This window comes from Callospermophilus lateralis, chromosome 3, assembly GCF_048772815.1.
Source record: "Callospermophilus lateralis isolate mCalLat2 chromosome 3, mCalLat2.hap1, whole genome shotgun sequence".
NCBI classification, from domain to species: Eukaryota; Metazoa; Chordata; class Mammalia; order Rodentia; family Sciuridae; genus Callospermophilus; species Callospermophilus lateralis.
Genome location: NC_135307.1, coordinates 114,859,205 through 114,878,313, shown reverse-complemented (window position 1 = coordinate 114,878,313; position 19,109 = coordinate 114,859,205). Strand labels below are relative to the sequence as shown.

The following is a 19,109-nucleotide window of genomic DNA, read 5'->3' as shown; positions in this document are numbered from 1 at the left end:
GATGACCATGTGGTTTTTGTCCTTTATTCTGTTGATGTGGTGAGTTATGTTTATTGATTTGTATATGTTAAACCGTCTTGTATCCCTGGAATAAAGCCAAATTTGATTTTGGTAGATAATCTTCTTAATGTATTGTTGAGTACAGTTTGCTCATATTTTATTAAGGATTTTTGCACCTATGTTCACCAACTGTAGTTTCATTTTCTTGTTGTGTGGAATGATTTGAAGAAAACTGGCATTAGTTTTTTTTTTTTTAATGAAGATCTGATAGAATTCACCTGAAAATCCATCTGGTCCTAGGCTTTTCTTTGTTGGAAGGATTTTTGTTACTCCTTCCTCTCATTACTTATTACTGTTCAGCTATATTTTTCCTATATATTTTTATATATTTCCTACATATATTTATATATATTTTTAAATATTTTCTTGGTTCAATGTCCAGACATCCATTTTTTCTACATCTTCCAAACTATTGGAATATAATTTTCAAAATAATGATCCTGTGGATTTCAGTAATGTCTGTGGTGATACCTCCTTTTTCATCTTGAATTTTATTAATTTGGATCTTCTTTTTCTTTGACTAATGGTTTACTAATCTTTTTTATCTTTACAAAGAACCAACTTTTATTGTGTTGATCCATTGTATTTTATTATTTTCTATATCACTGATTTCAGTTTGACTGAAGAGTGACTGTATCACTTCTTTCCTTCTACTGGTTATGAAGGTTATGAAATTGTTGTTATTTTGCAGAACTTTGAAGACTTTCCTCTTAGAACTGCTTTCATAGTGTCCCAGAGATTCTGGTATGCTATATCTCTATCTTGTTTGATTCTAAGAATTTTTATATATATATATATCTTTATTTTACTTATTTATTTTTATGTGGTGCTGAGGATCGAACCCAGGACCTTACACGTGCTAGGTGAGCACTCTACCGCTAAGTCACCACCCCAGTCTCCAATTCTAAGAATTTTTAAGTTTCTCTCCTTAATTTTTTTTCATGATCTTACTTTTTCATTATTCACGGGTGTGTTATTCAGTCTCCATGTGTTTATTTTCTATGGTTTTTCTTGGTTTTAATCTCTAATTTCATTCAATTATGATCTCATAAGATGTGAAGATTTAAATATTTATCTTTGTATTTGCTAATTTGTGGCCTAAGGTATGGTCTTTTGTGGAGAAAGTTGAGAATGATGTGTGTTCAGCTGTTACGAAATGAAATGTTCTGTAGATTTGGGTCTGAAATGTCTCTGCTGATTTTATTACTAAATGGCTCTGTTGGTGAGAGAGAAATGTTGAAATTACCCACTATTACTGTTGGGGGATCCGTCTGAGCCTTTATATCAAATAGTGTTTATTTAATGTAATTACTTGCACTGATATTTTTATATAAACATTATCTATTGTTATATCTTTTTATTGAGTTGTTCCCTTTATCATTATATAATGTCCTTCTTTTGTCTCTTCTGATTGTCTTGAAGTCTATTTTGTTGGAAAGAGAGTAACTACCCTGATTGCTTTCCCGTTTCTGTTTTTATAGAATATTATTTTCCATCCTTTCACTTTTATCCTATGTCTTTGCCTGTGAGGTGTGTCTCTTGTGAGCAACTTAGATTTGGGTCTTGTTTAAGTAACTTCTGCATTGCTGGCTTAGTAGTCATCAGTTCTTTTATCTTTTAGTTTATGGTTATCTTGAAAGGTTTATATATCTCCTTTAATTCTAAAGGATAGCTTTGCTGGATATAGCACTCTTGGTTGGGAGTTTTTTTTTTTTTTTCATGAGGACTTGATACATCCTTCCAAGACCTCCTGGATATGAAGGTTTCTTCTACGCAATCTTGTTATTCATACTGGTTTACTTGACATTTATCTCTTGAGGCTTATTCTGTATATTTGGCATTTAATTAAAATGTGTCATGGTTTAGTATCTGGATGCCCATTTCATTTCTAAGGTTTGAAAATATTTCTGCTGTTATTTCACTAAATAGGCTTTCAGTGCCATTAGCCTGTATCTCTATTTATTCCTCTATACCAATGATCCTTAAGTTTGGTCTGTTAAAGCTGTCCTACCATTCTTGTGTATTTTGATTATCTTCCCTCAGAAGATAGTTTTTCATTTTTAGTGAAATGAAAATCTGACACTAGAGAGATTTAAGTTATTTCGTGCCAAACTATGGAGAGACTTCTTATTGAACCTTCCTGATACCCATACCCATATCCCTCTATGTTTTTCTGAACATAGAGGATAACCTCATTAACTTACCTCTGATGCAGATCAGGGGGGCTTCTTCTGTTCTTGGGTGTGTTTGTTCACCTATTTACTTTTTGGAGGGAGGGCCCCTGTTTGTAGCATAGTGATCAGATCTTTCCCTGGTTGGGAATGTTCTCTTGTGTGCCCACCTGTAGAAATGCTTTTTGCACCCAGAACTACCAAATAGGTGTGAGCTCACCCATGTAGATTTCAGGGTGCATGGCAACTTGTGGCAGAACATGGTGGCCCAACAGTCATGGTACTGAGTGGCTCATGGGAGGTAAATGGTAGCTGCCCCCAGCTAGGGCTTGCACATCTGTGGGCCTGCCTCTTAGCATTCCGGGCTGTGACCAGTATCTGTGGAGCATGTATATGCAGGCTACCTCTGGCAAGTACAGCACTTCTGGGGCTTGGGTGGCGTCTGCCAGCTGCTGAGGCTTGTGCAACATCAGGTCCACGTCATTCTGCAACATCAGGTCCAACATCTCTGGGTGCACATTCATGGGCTGCTTCTATGTGGCAGGCATCTGAGGGACACTTCAGTGGCATATACAGTGTTTCTGCCAAAGTTAGCTACCAGGACATGCACAGAGGCTGCTCTCATCTAGGTGCAATCAGTGGTAGCCAGTGTATGTGGGGTGTATGTCTGTGTGCCACTCCTGTTTTGCATGGTACTACTGGTGCACAGGGTGATTCTGCCTACTGGGGCTTGTACAGCTACTGTCATGCCTAGCCATTGGCAGGTTCATGTCTGTGTGTGCTCAGGAGAGGGTCTCTCACACAGCTGTGGCTAGCAACTGGTGCATTTGCTGCTCCCTATGTACCATACTCCCTGAGAGTGACATGCTTTTTAGCTCCACTCTACCACACTTTCTGCTTGTTGGGGTGGGGGTGGTATCAGCAACCTTCAGATAACAGTGATCCCTCTACACATATTAGTCTAACAGTTCATTTTGAAGGCATTTGCTATAATGCTGTGATAGTGTTTGCTACTCTCTGTAGATGGAATAAAGACTGTGTAGATTTAATTCCTTCTAGTGAGACAGGCTTAGTTATGGTCTCTATAATATGACTGCACAATTTTCCCCAACAATTTGAGATATGTTCTTCACTTCTTGCTTACTAAATGGCTTTGAATTTCCTACCCCAGCTTAACTAGATGACTTTGTTTTTTTCCATTTTTACCAAAGTAATCCTGTCAACTTTACCTTTCCCTCTTTCTCCCTTTTTTACCCTTCCCCCTTGAAAAGCCATGCTCAGGTTTAGAGTTAAAAATTCTTTCCTGTTTTCTGTTCCAGGAACTAAGACTTCCAATTCTTTTACTTTCCAGTATTATGTCTTATTGCATACCCTTTGTCATCCACCTCTCTGATCAGCTGTTCTCTCACTGCTTATTCTCTGAACTGTGGAGAACCTGAAATTTCTTACCTAGCTTTCCCTTCCCTTCCTTTGTTTTTTCTTTTTTTTTTTTTGTGACCATCCTGGGATATTGAACCCAGAGTTTAGATAAGGCAGATACTATACCACTGAACTACATGCCCAGGCCCTAGGCTTTTTAATTTTATTTTGACAGTCTTTAAAAAAAATTTTTTTTTGATTCTTTTTAGTTATACATGACAGAACAAGGTATTTGGACATATCATACATACATGGAGTATGACTTCTCATTTTTGTGGTTGTATATGATGTGGAGTTACACTGGTCATGTGTTCATATATGAACATAGAATACATCTTATTCACTCTGTTGTCTTTCCCATTCCCATTTCTTCTCCCTCCCCCCAACTCTGTCCAATCTGGTGGAACACTCCCCCCCTCCCCCGCAATGTGAGTCAGCATCCGCCTTTGGTTTGAGAGACCATCCGGCTTTTGGTTTTTGGGGATTAGCTTATTTCACTTAGCATGATAGTCTCTAGTTCCAAGTATTTACCAGTAAATGCCATAATTTCATAGTTCTTTAAAGCTGAGTAATATTTCACTGTGTTTGTATACCACATTTTCTTTATTCATTCATCTGTTGAAGGTCACCTATGTTGGTTTCATAGCTTAACTATTATGAATTGAGCTGTTATAAACATTGATGTGGCTGAGTCACTAAAGTATGCTGATTTTAAGTCCTTTAGATATATGTACTGAGGAGTGGGATAATGGTGGTTTCATTTCAAGTTTTCTGAGGAAATCCATACTGCTTTCCATTATGGTTGCACCAATTTGCAGTTCCACCAGCAATGTATAAGTGCATCTTCTTCCCCCACATCCTTACCAACATTTATTGTTACCTGTTTTCTTGATAATTGCCATTCTGACTGAAGTGAGATGAAATCTCAGTGTAGTTTTAATTTGCATTTCTCTAATTGCTAGAGATGTTGAACATTTTTTCATATATTTATTGACTAGTCATATTTCTTCTTCTTTGAAGTTGCCGTACAGTCTTGCTAAGTTGCCCAGGCTGGCCTCAACTTAGGATACTCCTGCCTTAGTCCCACACCCAGCTTGTTTACAAGTTTTAAAGGGCAGATTTATATTTTTCTGTACTAGGGTTATCAGGAAATGTTATATGTAAAAGAGCATTTCCTTGTTCCAAATGATAACTTACCTTTGTAGTAGAGTTTTTCATACCCAAAATGTGGAACATTTTAAAAATCACTTGATTAATGATTAAAATAATCAATTTAATGAATACTGGTGTGGCTTATGAACAGAAGCAAGGTTCAAAAAGAGTCTCAAATGGGCATGGATCTAAGGCAGGAGAATCCCAAGTTGACAGCCAATCTCAGTAACTTAGATCCTGTCTCAAAAAATAAACAAGGACTTGGGAATGTAGCTCAATGATAGAGTGCCCCTGAGTTCAGTTCCCATACCAAAAAATAGAAATAAAAGAGAGAATAATCTCTAAAGTATCCTTGTATTCTGATGCTTTTATTAGCACTGTGTTTTACCAACTTAAAATGTTCTCAAATTTGCTTATTAGCATTATACTTCTTCCTCTTGAAGAACTGTACCTATTGCACAAACAACTCAATATTTGCAAAGAAGAAAAGTATGTTAATCTTTGTTATCTCAAAAATAACATTTATCCCCACCCTTTCTGCTAGGTGCCAAAAACAGAAAGAAAGAAAAGAAGAAAAAAAGAAACCGATTTGGTAAGTTATAACCTGTTTTTCATATTACAAAACAACAAATTTTCAGGATAATAACTTGAAACACATAATAGAGTATTTCTTTTTATATATTTAAGGAATAGGTTTACCAGGCATCTAGAAATAATAATATATGTCTTTAGAAAAATTTTGAATGACCAATGTGCCATGCTTTCAGTGACTGGATTTGTTTTCAATGGTGGCTTACTAAAAGGCAGAAAACTGAAAATGTTTACTTATTTTAAAGGTAAAATTATGATCTCTTTTCTAACTAGGTCTAGTTTGGTCTTTTTTTAAAAAATATTTTTATTAGTTATTGATGGACCTTTATTTTGTTTATTTATATGCGGTGCTGAGAATCGAACCCAGTACATCATACATGCTAGGCAAGTGCTCTACCACTGAGCCACAACCACAGACCCTAGTTTGGCTTTTATTGAACACCTCATGTAGATGGAATCTCATATGGTTTTTGTATGTGGTTTCTTAGCATAATGGTAACTCAACAGTTAAAATGTTCAGAAAATGCGAACTGTTTCCCAGGTGACTATACCATTTCAGAATCACACCTGCAAAATTCTGAAAGTTCCAGTCACTTCACATCTTCACCAACCCTTGTTATTGTCTATCCTTGGTGATGAAGTAGTATCTTACTGTCCTTTTAATTTACTTTTCTCTCATGAGTAATGGTGTTAAAACATGTTTCCATATATCTCTTGGAGTTTTGTACTTCTTTGCTGAAATGTTTGGTCAATATATTGTCTACTTTTTAATTGGGTTGTCTTAATATTTGCATATAACCTTTTTCTATATATTCTGGATGGATGTTCTTTATCAGATATATAACTTGCAAATATTTTTTCTAGTATAGCTCATCATTATTTTTCTTTAATTTTAATTAATAACTCATATCAATTGTACAGATTAATGGTTTTCCCTGTGATATTTCCATACATGCAAATATTGTGATGTGTTTGAATTCACCTTTCCCAGTACCCTTTGTTGCCCTCTTCTTTTTTTGCACTTCAAGTCCCTCTTCTATTTTTAGGTCATCTCTTTTTCTCTCTTCAGTTTCCACACAAGAGAAAAGGTGTGATACTTGTCTTTCCTTGTCTGTCTTAATTTGCTTAACATGATTATTTCCATGATATCTTCATCTATTTTTCTATGTACATTTCATTCTTCCTTATGGCTAAAGAATACTCTATTGTGTACATATGCTACAACATGTGGAAATGTTTCCCATAGGTTGTCTTCTAGTGGTTCAAAGTTTCAAGTCTTACATTAAGGTCTTTAATCCACTTTGAGCTGATTTTTATACAGGGTGAAAGGTAGCAGTCTAATTTCAACCTTCTACATGGGTATGTCTTGTTGACCCATCACTGTTTGTTGAAGAGGCTGTCTTTCCTCCTGTGTGTTTTTAATGCCTTGTCAAAAATCATTCAGCTATAGATTCATGATTTTGAGTTCTCTATTCTGTTCCACTGTTCTTTGTGTTTGTTTTTATGCCAATACCATACTTTTTTTTTTACCATGCCTTTGTAGTATATTTGGAAATTTTATTTATTTCTCTTGCCTAATTGCTCAAATGCTTTCATTTGATCATAGACTTTTTAGTAAATGAATGGATAAAGAAAATATGGTGTATATATTCACAATGGAATATTACTCAGCAATAAAAGAGAATAAAATCATGGCATTTGCAGGTAAATAGATGGAGTTGGAGAATATGATGCTAAGTGAAGTTAGCCAATCCCTAAAAACCAAGTGCCAAATGTTTCCTCTGATACATGGAGGCTGATTCATAGTGGAGTTGGGAGGGGGAGTATGGGGAAGATTAGACAAACTCTAGATAGGGCAAAGGGAGGGAGAAGAAGGGAGAGGGCAAGGGGGTAAAAAAGATGGTGGAATGAGTTAGACATCATTGCCCTAAGTACATGTGTGAAGACACAAGTGGTGTGAATATATACAACCAGAAAAAAAAAATTTCTCCCCTGATTTCTTCAATGACCTATTATTCTTCAAATGTGTATTGTTCAATGTGTTTATATAGTTTCTCCCTCTGTTGATTTATAGTTTTGTTTTGATATGATCTGAAAAGATGCAAGAAATTATTTGTTTCCTTGTATTAGACTTGCTTTATTGCCTGAAAGTGTGATCAGTTTTGGAAAAAGTTTTATGAGCTGATAAAAAGAATGTGTATTCTGCAACTGTTGAAATATTCTATATCTATTGAGTTTATTTGATCTCTAGTGTAATTTAATTCTTATTTTGTTTGTTTTGTGTGTATGATTATCTATTTATTGGTGAGAATTAGGAATTAAGTCACCTATTTTTGTACTGAGGTCTATCTTTTCCTTTATGTTATGTCTAGTAATGTTTGTGTTGTAAGATTAAGTGCTCCAACTTCTAGTCCACGTATTTTGACAATTGTTATACTTTCTATATAGATTGTTCCCTTTATCAATATATAGTGACTAGCTTTGTCTTTTCTGCCTGATTTGCTTGAAGTCTGCTTGTTGGAGATGAGTATAACTATTTCTGCTTGATTTCAGATTCTGTTTCCTTACAAAATCATTTTCCAACCCTTTACTTTCAGTCTGAATGTCTTTGCTGATGATGTCAGTTTTTTGCAGGCAGCAAATTGTTGGGTCTTGTTTTTTAATCTGCATCTTTCAGTTGGAGAATTAAGACTATTTACATTCAGGATATTATTGAAAAGTAATGCTAGATCCTATCATTTTGTTGTTTTTCTTCTGGTTATTTTGAATAATATATGTTGATTACCTTCTCCTTTATTTGTTGTGGAGATTTGATGGTTGACTGAATTAACCATGTTTGATTTATTCCTAATTCTCACTTTCTTATCTGTTCTTCTAATGAGATTTATAGTTTCTTAAGCTCTCATGACTGTACTTATCTTGCTGAGTATAAGAGTCTTTCAAATATCCTCTGTACTAGTTTGGTGGTCATGCATTCCTTTAGCTTATGCTTTTCTTGTAAGGTTATTATTCTTTCTTTGATTTTGAAGGATAACTTTGGAGGATCTAGTTACATAGGTTGAAGTTATTTTCTTTTTGAAATACATCATTCCATGCTCTACTGACCCTTAGAGTTTCTGAGAAATCTGTTATTATAATGGGCTTGTCTTTGTGACTCAGTACTTTTTTTGTGAAGCTTTAAATATTCTTTTCTTGTTCTGTACTTTGGGTAGTTCAACTGTAAGAAACCCTGGAGATTTCTTTTTTGGTCATGCCTATTTGGAGTTTTCCTGTATTTGAATGGTATCTTCAATAATAATACTTAAATAATAGTATTCTGCTATTATTTCACTGTCTGGCTTTTTTATACCTTTAACCTGTAGCTCAAATTCCTTATCTATTTCTATTATGTGTGTGTTTCATCCTTTAATGATTCCCCATAGATCTGTATGTTCTTTCTTATAACTGTCTTAATTCCACTTTAAAATCTTCATTCCGCTTTAAAATCTTAGGAAGAATCAATTACTGAGTGGAGCCATATTGCCTCAATTTTTTTCATATTTCTTTTGTTTCCCTGGTGTGATTTATGCAGCTTTTGGGTTAGAAATATCTTCCACTTTTTTGTGAGGTTCTTTTTAGGGAGCAGCTTTTTTTTTTTTTTAATGACATTCCCTGGGAAGTCATTTGTTGTATAACATTGAATTTAATTACAAATGGATTTCTTAGTTTCGTTCCCCTGTGGCTTTTTTGGCTGTGATTTTTTTTGACAAAAAAAAAATGCTATTTCAGACGCACTCTTTCTGTAGATCTCATAAGAATGGGGATCCTATGGAAGATATGTTGTAGATAGCAGAGAATATGGAGTACACTCTCTGTGATTGCTACTTTATTCTTGTCAGCAGCGTGCAGCCTTAAAGAGTATATGAGAGAGGTGGGCTGAGGGACCTCACAGGTGTGGTATCCACAACAATCATCCTATTTCTCTCTGTTGTTGCTCTGGGAGTGAATGACCAGGAGTGAGACTTTAGAGCCACTCCCCAGCTATGCCTGCTCATGACTAGGTGATTGGCTGGGGCCTTTTATGTCCTCCAATCTTTACATTGAGGTGCCAACTAAGGTTTGAGTGGGACTAGATTGTGGCTGGATTGGAATACAATTTCTCTCACTTGGGCTTGGGGGGGTACAGCTTATCAGCAAAGCACCAATACCATGCTTGAAGCATTGGGCTCAATCCCAGCAATACTCAGAAAGAAACAAGCAGCAGTGACAACCACAACACCAATGTAAATAGAAAAGGAAGGGATAAAAATAATATGGGATAAACTAAATAGTTAAGAAAAAGTTAAAAGTTTTTGAAAATTACCATTAAATAAAAATAAAAAGGGAGAAAAGATGAAGAAGAAAAAGATCCAATTAAATAATTTTTAAATGGAGAAAGGAAGAAAATATTTAAAGGGGGAGAAAAGGAAGGATAGGAATGGGAAAGACAGTGGAATGAATAGGATATAACTATCCTATGTTCATATATGAATATACCATCAGTGTTAACTCCACATCATGTACAATCCCAGAATGAGAAATTATATTCCATGTATGTTTGATATGTCAAAATACATTTTACTGTCATGTGTAACTAAAAATACCAAAAAAAAAAAAGGGGGTAAGAAAAAGAAGAAAATTCAAACCAAATAGGTATAATCAAAAGAGTCTTAATAAAAAATAATAATTTTGTGTAACCAAAGTGGTTAATTATAAGAGTGGATGTTCATAGCCAGGGCTAAAGAGATCTTTCTGTGATCTTGTATGTTATGTGTCTCTTGGAGACAGCATTGGCTTTGGTTTATTCATCTTGTTTTTTTTTTTTTTTTTCTCTTGTGTTGCTTGCCAGGCAACCAGCAGAAGGGTTTTGTAATTGGAGCCAATAGTAATACTTATCAGCTGCCCTGCTGGCCATTATGGTCTAGGGCAGAACCCAGAGCTTTTCCTGGCAGAGATTTGTTACAATATTATTTGCTTTCTGCATTCATAGGACAGAGCTGATATGGTAGCTTCAGTGCATCAGTGTCTCCAGCACTTTTTTTTAAAAAAAGTCAGGGCAGGGAAATTCTGTGAGACTATAACTATCGGGGCTGCAGTAACAGTTACCACACACAACTCTGGTATTCCAATACCTAGCAGCCATTGTGGGATCACATGATGGCTAATTCCCCCAACTCCCATAGTTGACTTTCTAAGTTGCTGGTCCTAAAGGGAAAGTAACTTTGGTACTCTTAGATGTTAGAGTGGTTTCCTGCCACACAGGATTCTCAGCAGTTTAGTTGAGAGACTATCACCTGGAGTCAAAGTAGCTCTCAAATCAGATGTTCACGGGTTCAATCTATAAGTATTTGCTTTGGGTTCCCAGGGTCAAATAAATGCAGGGACCTTTGACATCCAGAGCAGCAAGCTCAGACAAGACCCTCTCAGAATGACTCCCTACTACAGCACCACAAGTATATGCTGGGAAGTAGGCGGAATGGGCCAGAATGGTAGGTGGATCCTCAGGTCCACTGTCTTCTCAGACTGTCCTTCTGCACTGTGCTGAGTCCTGTGCTACCTATGTTCTCTGAGTCTCTCCTCCTTTCTTTCACCTCTACCCTCATTCTCTACTGTACTGCCACATATTTAGCACTGAGCACTCTGTCTTACCCTCTCTTTACTATCCAAAGTCTCTGTCTTCTCCATTGAACTTCAGTATTTTCCCACATTTACACACCTCGGTGGTTAGCTGCTCTCCATTTGTTTTGATTTATATCTTAAGAAGAAGCCAATGAGTCCTGGTTGCCTTTAATCTGCTATCTTGAGTCCCCTCACCCACTTTTTTTCCCTTAAAGTTTTAATTTTTTTTTCCTTAAGTTTTAATTTTCTTTGGCAGGACGTATTAGGTATTCAACTCATTGAGTTGCTTAGCGCCTCATTTATGCTGAGGCTGGCTTTGAATTTTTTGATCCTCCTGCCTCAGCTTCTCAAGCTTCTGGGATTATAGGCATGCACTACTATGCCTTGCAAGTTTTAAATTTCAATGAAACCCAGAGCAATAGATCTTACAGAACATTAGAGTTCATTTGTATGTTTTTTTATTTTATATTTTAAGTAGCCCTTAATAACCATTTGTCAAGTTTTAATATAGAATCATTGTCTGAAAAGATTATTAAAATATTCCTACATTGTCCAGTTTCATATATGTTTTCTTCCTATATTTCAAGGTAAACTGCATGCTGCAAAAGTTTGAGGCAGAAGTGGATATAAGAATCTAGGTATCTTTCATTGAACCAGAAATCAAAGAGATCTACAAAAATATACAACAATACTTTTGTCACTTTTTGCTTTAAAGATATAATTATCTTTAATTAAAATATTATTTATGTTAATATGCAATGTTTGTTAAATGTAATTGAAGTAATACATTTAACTTTTTAGTTTTAATTTCTAGGATATTTATTAAAATATTTTGGGATTATAAAAGCAAATAAATTTGTGAACTACTGCTTTTGATTTAACATTCTGACTCACATAAGTCACATAAGATAGCTGTTATGTTTGTTCATTGCTATTTTTCCTTCCCTGTGGTACTGGGGATTCAATTCCAGGAGCACACTCTACCACTGAGCTACATCCCCAGTCCTTTTTTTAAAAATTATTTCCATTTTGAAAGAGTCTTACTACGTTGCCCTGTCCGGCTTTGAACTTTCCATTCTCCTGCCTTTGCCTCCCAAGAGGCTGGGGTTACAGGCATTTGTCACTGTTCATGGATATTTTTCATATATGTTGGTCATGTTTATCTAGACTGTTAGCATTTAGAAAACAAGGGCCATATGTTTTGTTTCTAAAGGATCATAATTCTCCCCCTGGAATAAGTGTCCAGTGAAAGGTTAGTAAGGGATTGATGTATTTCCCATTTGCCTACAATGTTAGGGCAGCATTTAATGTGTTGGCTTTCATATAAATAGCTTAATTTTTCATTCAGGTGGAAGAGCACAATGGTCACATTTTTAAGGCCACCCAATATAGCATTCCTACATACTGTGAATACTGTTCTTCTTTAATTTGGATAATGGACCGAGCCTCTGTTTGCAAATGTAAGTATGAAAGATCTTTGAGGAATGCCACCCTAGCCCCTAATTATCCTTTTAATCAGTTTTAGTAGTCTTTGTTATACTTTCACAACCTGAAATTACATTAAAATATTTATGTGTTTTCTTATTTGTCAGTCTCTTACACTTAGGGTCAAGAATCTTATTTATCAGTGCCATAACAGTTCAAACACATAGTTACAGTAAATATTTATCGGGTAGATGGACCTATAGATGAATGAATGAATTCTTAGTTTATAGCCAAAAAGGTACATTTTATACTACACTCCCCTTCAACAGAATATGTGAATTCTATGATGTGAATAGAGACTTTTCATGTGTCAGTTGGGTTCTGATTAATAGTGGATCTTTTGCTTCTACTCCTCTTATTTTAGATATATACTTTGGTGCTGTCAGTAATTCTGTGAGGCTTTGCTTTTGCTAGATGGCCTTAGATAAATAAAGGGAATATTAGAAAAGAGTCCAGTATGACAGAATAAAAGTTGTTTGCCAGAGCAAAATCACCACTATTCCTGGATTAGCTCACTGGTTGTATAGTTCAACAGCAGTTTTCTTTTTTTTAAATTGAATGCTTCATGAATTTGCACATTTTCCTTGCACTGGGGCCATGTAATAATCTCATTCCAATTTTAATATATGTGTTACTGAAGCAAGTGCTTTTTTCATTTTATTATGACTAATCTAAGAAATTATGAGAATGAAAATAGGAGTAGTTTGAAATGTATGTGACTGTTAGTCCAGTTATTGAAGGTTCGGAGTAATTTCTACTATGACATAAAGCTGAAAGTTTGCTTTTTTATAACTAAGGTGGGCTTGGTTTGAGTTTTTCATGGAATTAACTTTCTATGTGATTAATCTGGTGATTTCATCAGTGCAGTGAATGTCCCCTCACCTTCCCCCGACCTTGATCTTGGCTTTGAAAACCCAAAAAGTTACACTTTGAAAGCTTAAAAGGGGGGATATTAAGGTGTTGGTATGCTGGAACTGGAGCTGGTGTTTTATTATCTTCCCATTTACAACCAATATACTTTATATTCTGGTTTTCATTTCCTTACGGGTTTTTGACAGTAATGCCATCCTTACCATAATAATAATTCTTAATATGTAATTCTGGTATTTTAGCAAGTTATAAAGCACCTGGCGTAACATGAACACTAATTTATGAATCAAACCACAAAGTTAGATAAATATCCTGTTGGAATTTGGGAAGATTAAGTACAGGAGCAGGACAGGCAATCTTGAAAGAATGAAAAACCTGTCTCATTGATGGTGGTGAGAAATGTTAGGCATGTTTTCCAACTGCATTTTAAATTCTTTAACACAGAGTTTATATATGCTCTTATAACAGCCTCAGATCTAAATAATAAACCTTATTGTCAAAGTAAAATTATAAACTTGATAAGTTTATTAACAGACTTATGAAAATGCTACATTCTTAACCTTTTTTTCAGTATGCAAGTATGCTTGCCATAAGAAGTGCTGTCTGAAAACCATAGGCAAGTGTTCTAAAAAGGTAAGAATTTATCACCTGTCCATAATAAACAACAGATCTGTAGGTCTTTTGTGACTCATGGAAAGAAATCAAGGCCTCTTTGATGTTTATTATTTAGAGTTCCTAAACTTCTGACCACACATACAATAAGGAATTAAATTTATGTCATGATCCAACACATACACAGGGAGATGAATATATAACTGAATTTATTTTTCTGAAATTTTATTACCTTTACTACATATGTGCTAACAAATTGATTTCACAAACCACAATTTTAAAAAAACACTGCTTTTAGAGATTTACCTCTTTACCCTCAATCTTTCTAGGAAGGTGAAAAGCTGCAATTAAAAATGAATGAATTTAGGGTTTGGAGCACTTGCCTAGCATGCATGAGACTCTAGGTTCAATCCCCAGTACTGCAAGAAAAAAAAATTTAACCATGAAGAGCAGAATGTACCAGCATAGTTAGAAGGCTAAAAGATACTGACCAATTTACTCTTTGATACTTTATGTTTCCAGGAAGCAACTTTTTTTTTTAAATTCTAGATGTATATTGATGTATAATATCACTTCCTTATTTATTAATTACATACTGACAATTGTTGAAATACTATGTAAATATGAACAATATAAATGTACATGCATTTTGTTTATAGCCTATGTATAGAATTTGCATATGTTGCAAATCAGTAGACAAATAATGGCAAAGTATAGAGTCAAATTTTATTTAGGACTTAAAATATAATGAAGGGGAGATATTTTGCTTCAAGCTAATATAGATTAGCTCATGGCAGACCAATACTAAAAAAGTCTGTTGGCAAGAGTCAAAACAGCTACCCAGGTAAAATAGACTTGAAGAGATTAGATTCCTAGAAAGAATAGAATGCAGAGTAGTAAACCTGTATTTTGTGATACTTTTATCATATGGAAATATTTCACTTTTTGTTGTAGACCATGAAGCCAGTATTTTGGATAGTGGGCCACATTTAAGAATCAGAGAAGCCAGCAGAGATTTTAGCAATCATAGGACCAAAGAGACAAATTTTTGGAGTTTAACTCTGCCAAGACTTGAGGGATCATGATTCATTCACATAGAGAAGTAAGCCTGAAACACAGATTTTTTTTCCCTCTCAAGGTATTTTTTTGATTCCTTTATCTGTGCATGGCAAACAGCTAAGAAACTAATCAGAAAAGGATATTGGCATTTTCCACCAGTTATGCACTGCTAAAGAAAGGGAAATTCGAATTATAGTATCCACCATCAAAGGGAAAGGAGCCTAGTCTATACCTCAGACTCTGAGACCTCTGAAAAACTATATCCTGTGAATGGGAGTGAACCACTGACAGACCCGCCTTAACAACAACAACAAAAACAAACAAACAAAAAACCCCTGCAAACTAACTTTGAAGCAGTTGTTGCTTGGATTATGTGTTCTTATTCCATTGACCCACCAGAGAGAAGAGGGTAAAACCATTTAAGAGATTACCTCATCCAGAGTCTTCTGTAATATCAGACATAAAGAAATGGTACTAATTAGTAAACAAATAGGCAATAACTAGGATTCAGATAACTAGTTACTAGATATATACTTTAAAATTTTTAATATATATGCTCAAATAATAGATAAAAGCATGGAGAAATTTTTAAAAAATAGTTGAGTATATGTTTTGAAGGAATCAATAGGGAATTATAGAAATAAAAGATGAGTTTAATAGCCATAGCAGAGAAGAAGATTGGTGAACTAAAAGATAGACCAGTGTAACTATCTAGGCTTAGAGATTAAAAAGAATGTAAAAATAAAAATATAAATATATGAAACATAGGGAAGGGATGGAAGATGCTTTTTTAAAAAATCTTTTTTATAGTTGTAGATGCACAGCTTGCCTTTATTTATTTTTTTATGTGGTGCTGAGGATCAAACCCAGTGCCTCAAGCATGCTAGGCAAGTGCTCTACCATGAGCTACAGCCCCAGCTCGAAGGTTCTTAATTATATGTAATTGGGAATCATCAAGAAAGGAGAAAGAACAGGGCAGAATCAACATTTTAAGCGAGAATGGTCAACACATCAAGTCTCAAGTTCACAAGTACTTTTAACCTGGACAAATACAAAGAAAACCACACCTAGATGTACAGTGCTACAAACCAAAGATATTTTTTCCCTTTTGTTTTTGAAATGAAGTCTTGCTGCATTGCTTAAGGCTGACGTTGAACTCCAGCCCTGCCTCAGCCTCCCAGGTTGCTGAGATTATAGAAATGTACCACCACACATGGCAAAATTTCTTAAAAGCAATTAGAGGGGAAAGAATAAATACTACCTAGAGGAGCAAAGAAAATCCTGCTCCAGTTAGTTGACTTCTAAACAGAAATGTTGGAAACCAAAAGATGGTGGCTTGACATCTTTTAAGAAAAGAAAGTCAACTGCTGGGCATGATGGTGCATGCCTATAATTTCAGCGGCTTGGGAGGCTGAGACAGGAGGATTGAGAGTTCAAATCCAGCCTCAGCAACTTAGTGAGGCACTAAGCAACTCAGCAAGACCATGTCTAAATAAACTATTAAAAAAGGGCTGGGGGCACTGGGGTTGTGGCTCAGTGGTAGAGCATTTGCCTCAGATGTGTGAGGCACTGGGTTGGATTTTCAGCACTGTATATAAATAAATGAAAAAAAAAATTCCAAGGTCCATAAGTCATCTAGGAAGTGGCAAAAATACTAAAAATATTAGACTTAAATATGTATGGATATTTTTTGTTGCAATCTCCAAATTCACAAATATATATATATATATATATATATATATATATATATATATATGAAAAATTAATAAAGACTAAATAAAGTAGAAGAACAAAATACTTGATTAAAGTAAATGAAGGCAAGAAATGAGAGAAAATACATAAAATAGGGTGGACAAAAATAGACATAGTAAGTCCAAATATATTGGTGCCTTATATTAAATAAGCTAAATATTCCAAACAAAAAGCTAAGTTAAAACCAACTGAAAAATCTTTAAGAAAGAGATGTACTTACTAAATATAAAGATAGAAAGTTTCAAAGCAAAAGAATGGAACTATATACAGCATGCAAAGACTAATCAATAGAAAGGTAGTATAGCTCTACTAATATTAAAATGTACTTTTTAAGGCAAAAAGTATTACTTCATGTACTTTATGATGATGATGAAAGGGTCAGCCTATTGGGGAGATATAAAATTATAATCCTCTAACATTAGTTTCAATACCTAGTAGAAAAAAATAAGGATGAAAATAATATGAAAAACTTGATGTATTGGCATATATTGAACCTTCCCATGTTAATAAATCACCATTGTGAGATGTTCCAAAGCTAAAAGAAACATAAATGTCCAGTTCTGAATTTCTAATTGAATAAATAAATTGTGATTTCTGTATAATGGAATACTTCATAGCAATGAAATTAAACTGTTGGTACTCATAAATATAGGTTAAATGAGAGAATCCACAGACAAATACTGTTATTGTGTTTAAATAAAGTTCAAAAATAGATAGACCTCATGGTGTACATATTATACAATTTGATTTCTATAATGTTCAAAGGCAAGCAAAACTAATTTATACTGATAGAAAAAGAGATAATAGTTTTATTTGTGAAGGATAAAGGTCATAGTAACTGAGAGGGATTTAGAGACTTTTAGAGTATTGATAATACTCCATTTCTTGTTTTGGATTCTGTTAAGTGTGCATTTACTTTCTGAAAATCTGTTAAGCTTTATACTTTTCTATGTGTATGTCCTGCTTCAATAAAATTTTATTTAAAGTATACATTGAAGCTAATTATAAAAACATTTCTGAAAAGTGTCAAACTACTTTTGGCTGTGTATAGTGGCACATTCTTATTATCCCAGCAACTCTGGAGGCTGAGGCAGGAGGATTCACAGGTTCAGGGCCAGCTTTAATAACTTACTGAGGCCTTAAGCAACTTAGTTAGATCCTGTCTCAAAACAAAATATAAGAAAAAAAGGGCTGTGGGTATAGCTCAGTGTTAGAGTCCCCCTGTGTTCAAATTAATCTTCTACACCTTTGAGGTAGAAAGGTGGTATTACTGTTGGAAATGTGAAATAACCTAGCCAAGTTTATATAGTGACGATGCAAAAATATAAACCTACATCCTTTAAACATTTGAAGAGTAAGTGTACTTTTTCTTTTGCCTAAAACCTACAAGTACTTTTCAGAGATGGTGCCTGATATTAACTTAAGATAACTTAATATGCTTCAATAAATATTAAATTAATTCTCAAATGCTAAAACACAGAGTACGAAGATGCAAAATAATACAAAACTGAGTGTTGTCTTCTACTAATTTCCTTACCTGTCAGAATAAGACCCAGATTCTATAACTTAGTATTCAAAACCCCTTATAATCTCATTTTTAGTTGAGTCATTTTCTTTGCTCAGTTTTGTATTTCTGTTTCCTGAGCCTAAAAGGTTCTTTTTTTTGCCTTCTTATGTACTACATGCTTTCCAACAATTATTTTAAGTAGGAAGTCTTTGAGACCTTTAGTTGTTACCCAGTCCAGTCTTTTTCCTGATCTGTCTCTCTTCTGTGTTTCCATAATAACCTAATAAATCTGTTTATTGTTTTACATTTCTCCACAAGCTAATACTATGGTCTTAGCATTAGTCTTAGGGAAAGGACTGTCCCTTGATTTTGCTCCCCTGCTATCTAGCACATAAAAATGAATGAATGTACCTATGGAAAGAGAAATTAGGATCAATTTAAGTAAGGTGTTGAATGTCAGTCTCAGAAATGTTTGTTGTTTATTTTGATATATACTAATTAGCCAATGAAAGTTTCTGAATAAAGTGGATTATGTATAGTATATAATATTTAAATGAGAAAAAAATGAGTGTGGGAAAATTGGTCTTGAAGCTGTTGGAATACAACAAGTGGGTAGTGATAGAAGTTGAATTAGGATAATGACAGTAAGTGCAGAAAAGAAAAAATAGCATGTACTGAGTAACCAAAAGAACTTGGCAACTGTTCGGGTGCAGGTTGAAGGAGAAAGTGGGGTGTACAAATTTCAGTTAGAGGAGGAGAATGGTAGAAGAAAAGAAAAGATTTATAAGAAGGAT

General features: G+C 34.6%; 1 protein-coding gene across 1 annotated transcript in view; it reads left to right on the top strand.

Moving 5' to 3' along the window:
* Positions 1 to 19,109, top strand: part of Myo9a (myosin IXA) — a 263,115-nt gene that overhangs the window by 201,308 nt on the left and 42,698 nt on the right. Inside the window, exons 33-35 of the mRNA XM_076851030.2 lie at positions 5,347 to 5,394; positions 12,379 to 12,490; positions 13,957 to 14,018. Coding sequence (XP_076707145.2) covers positions 5,347 to 5,394; positions 12,379 to 12,490; positions 13,957 to 14,018 — 222 coding nt within the window. The remainder of the gene's footprint in view (positions 1 to 5,346; positions 5,395 to 12,378; positions 12,491 to 13,956; positions 14,019 to 19,109) is intronic.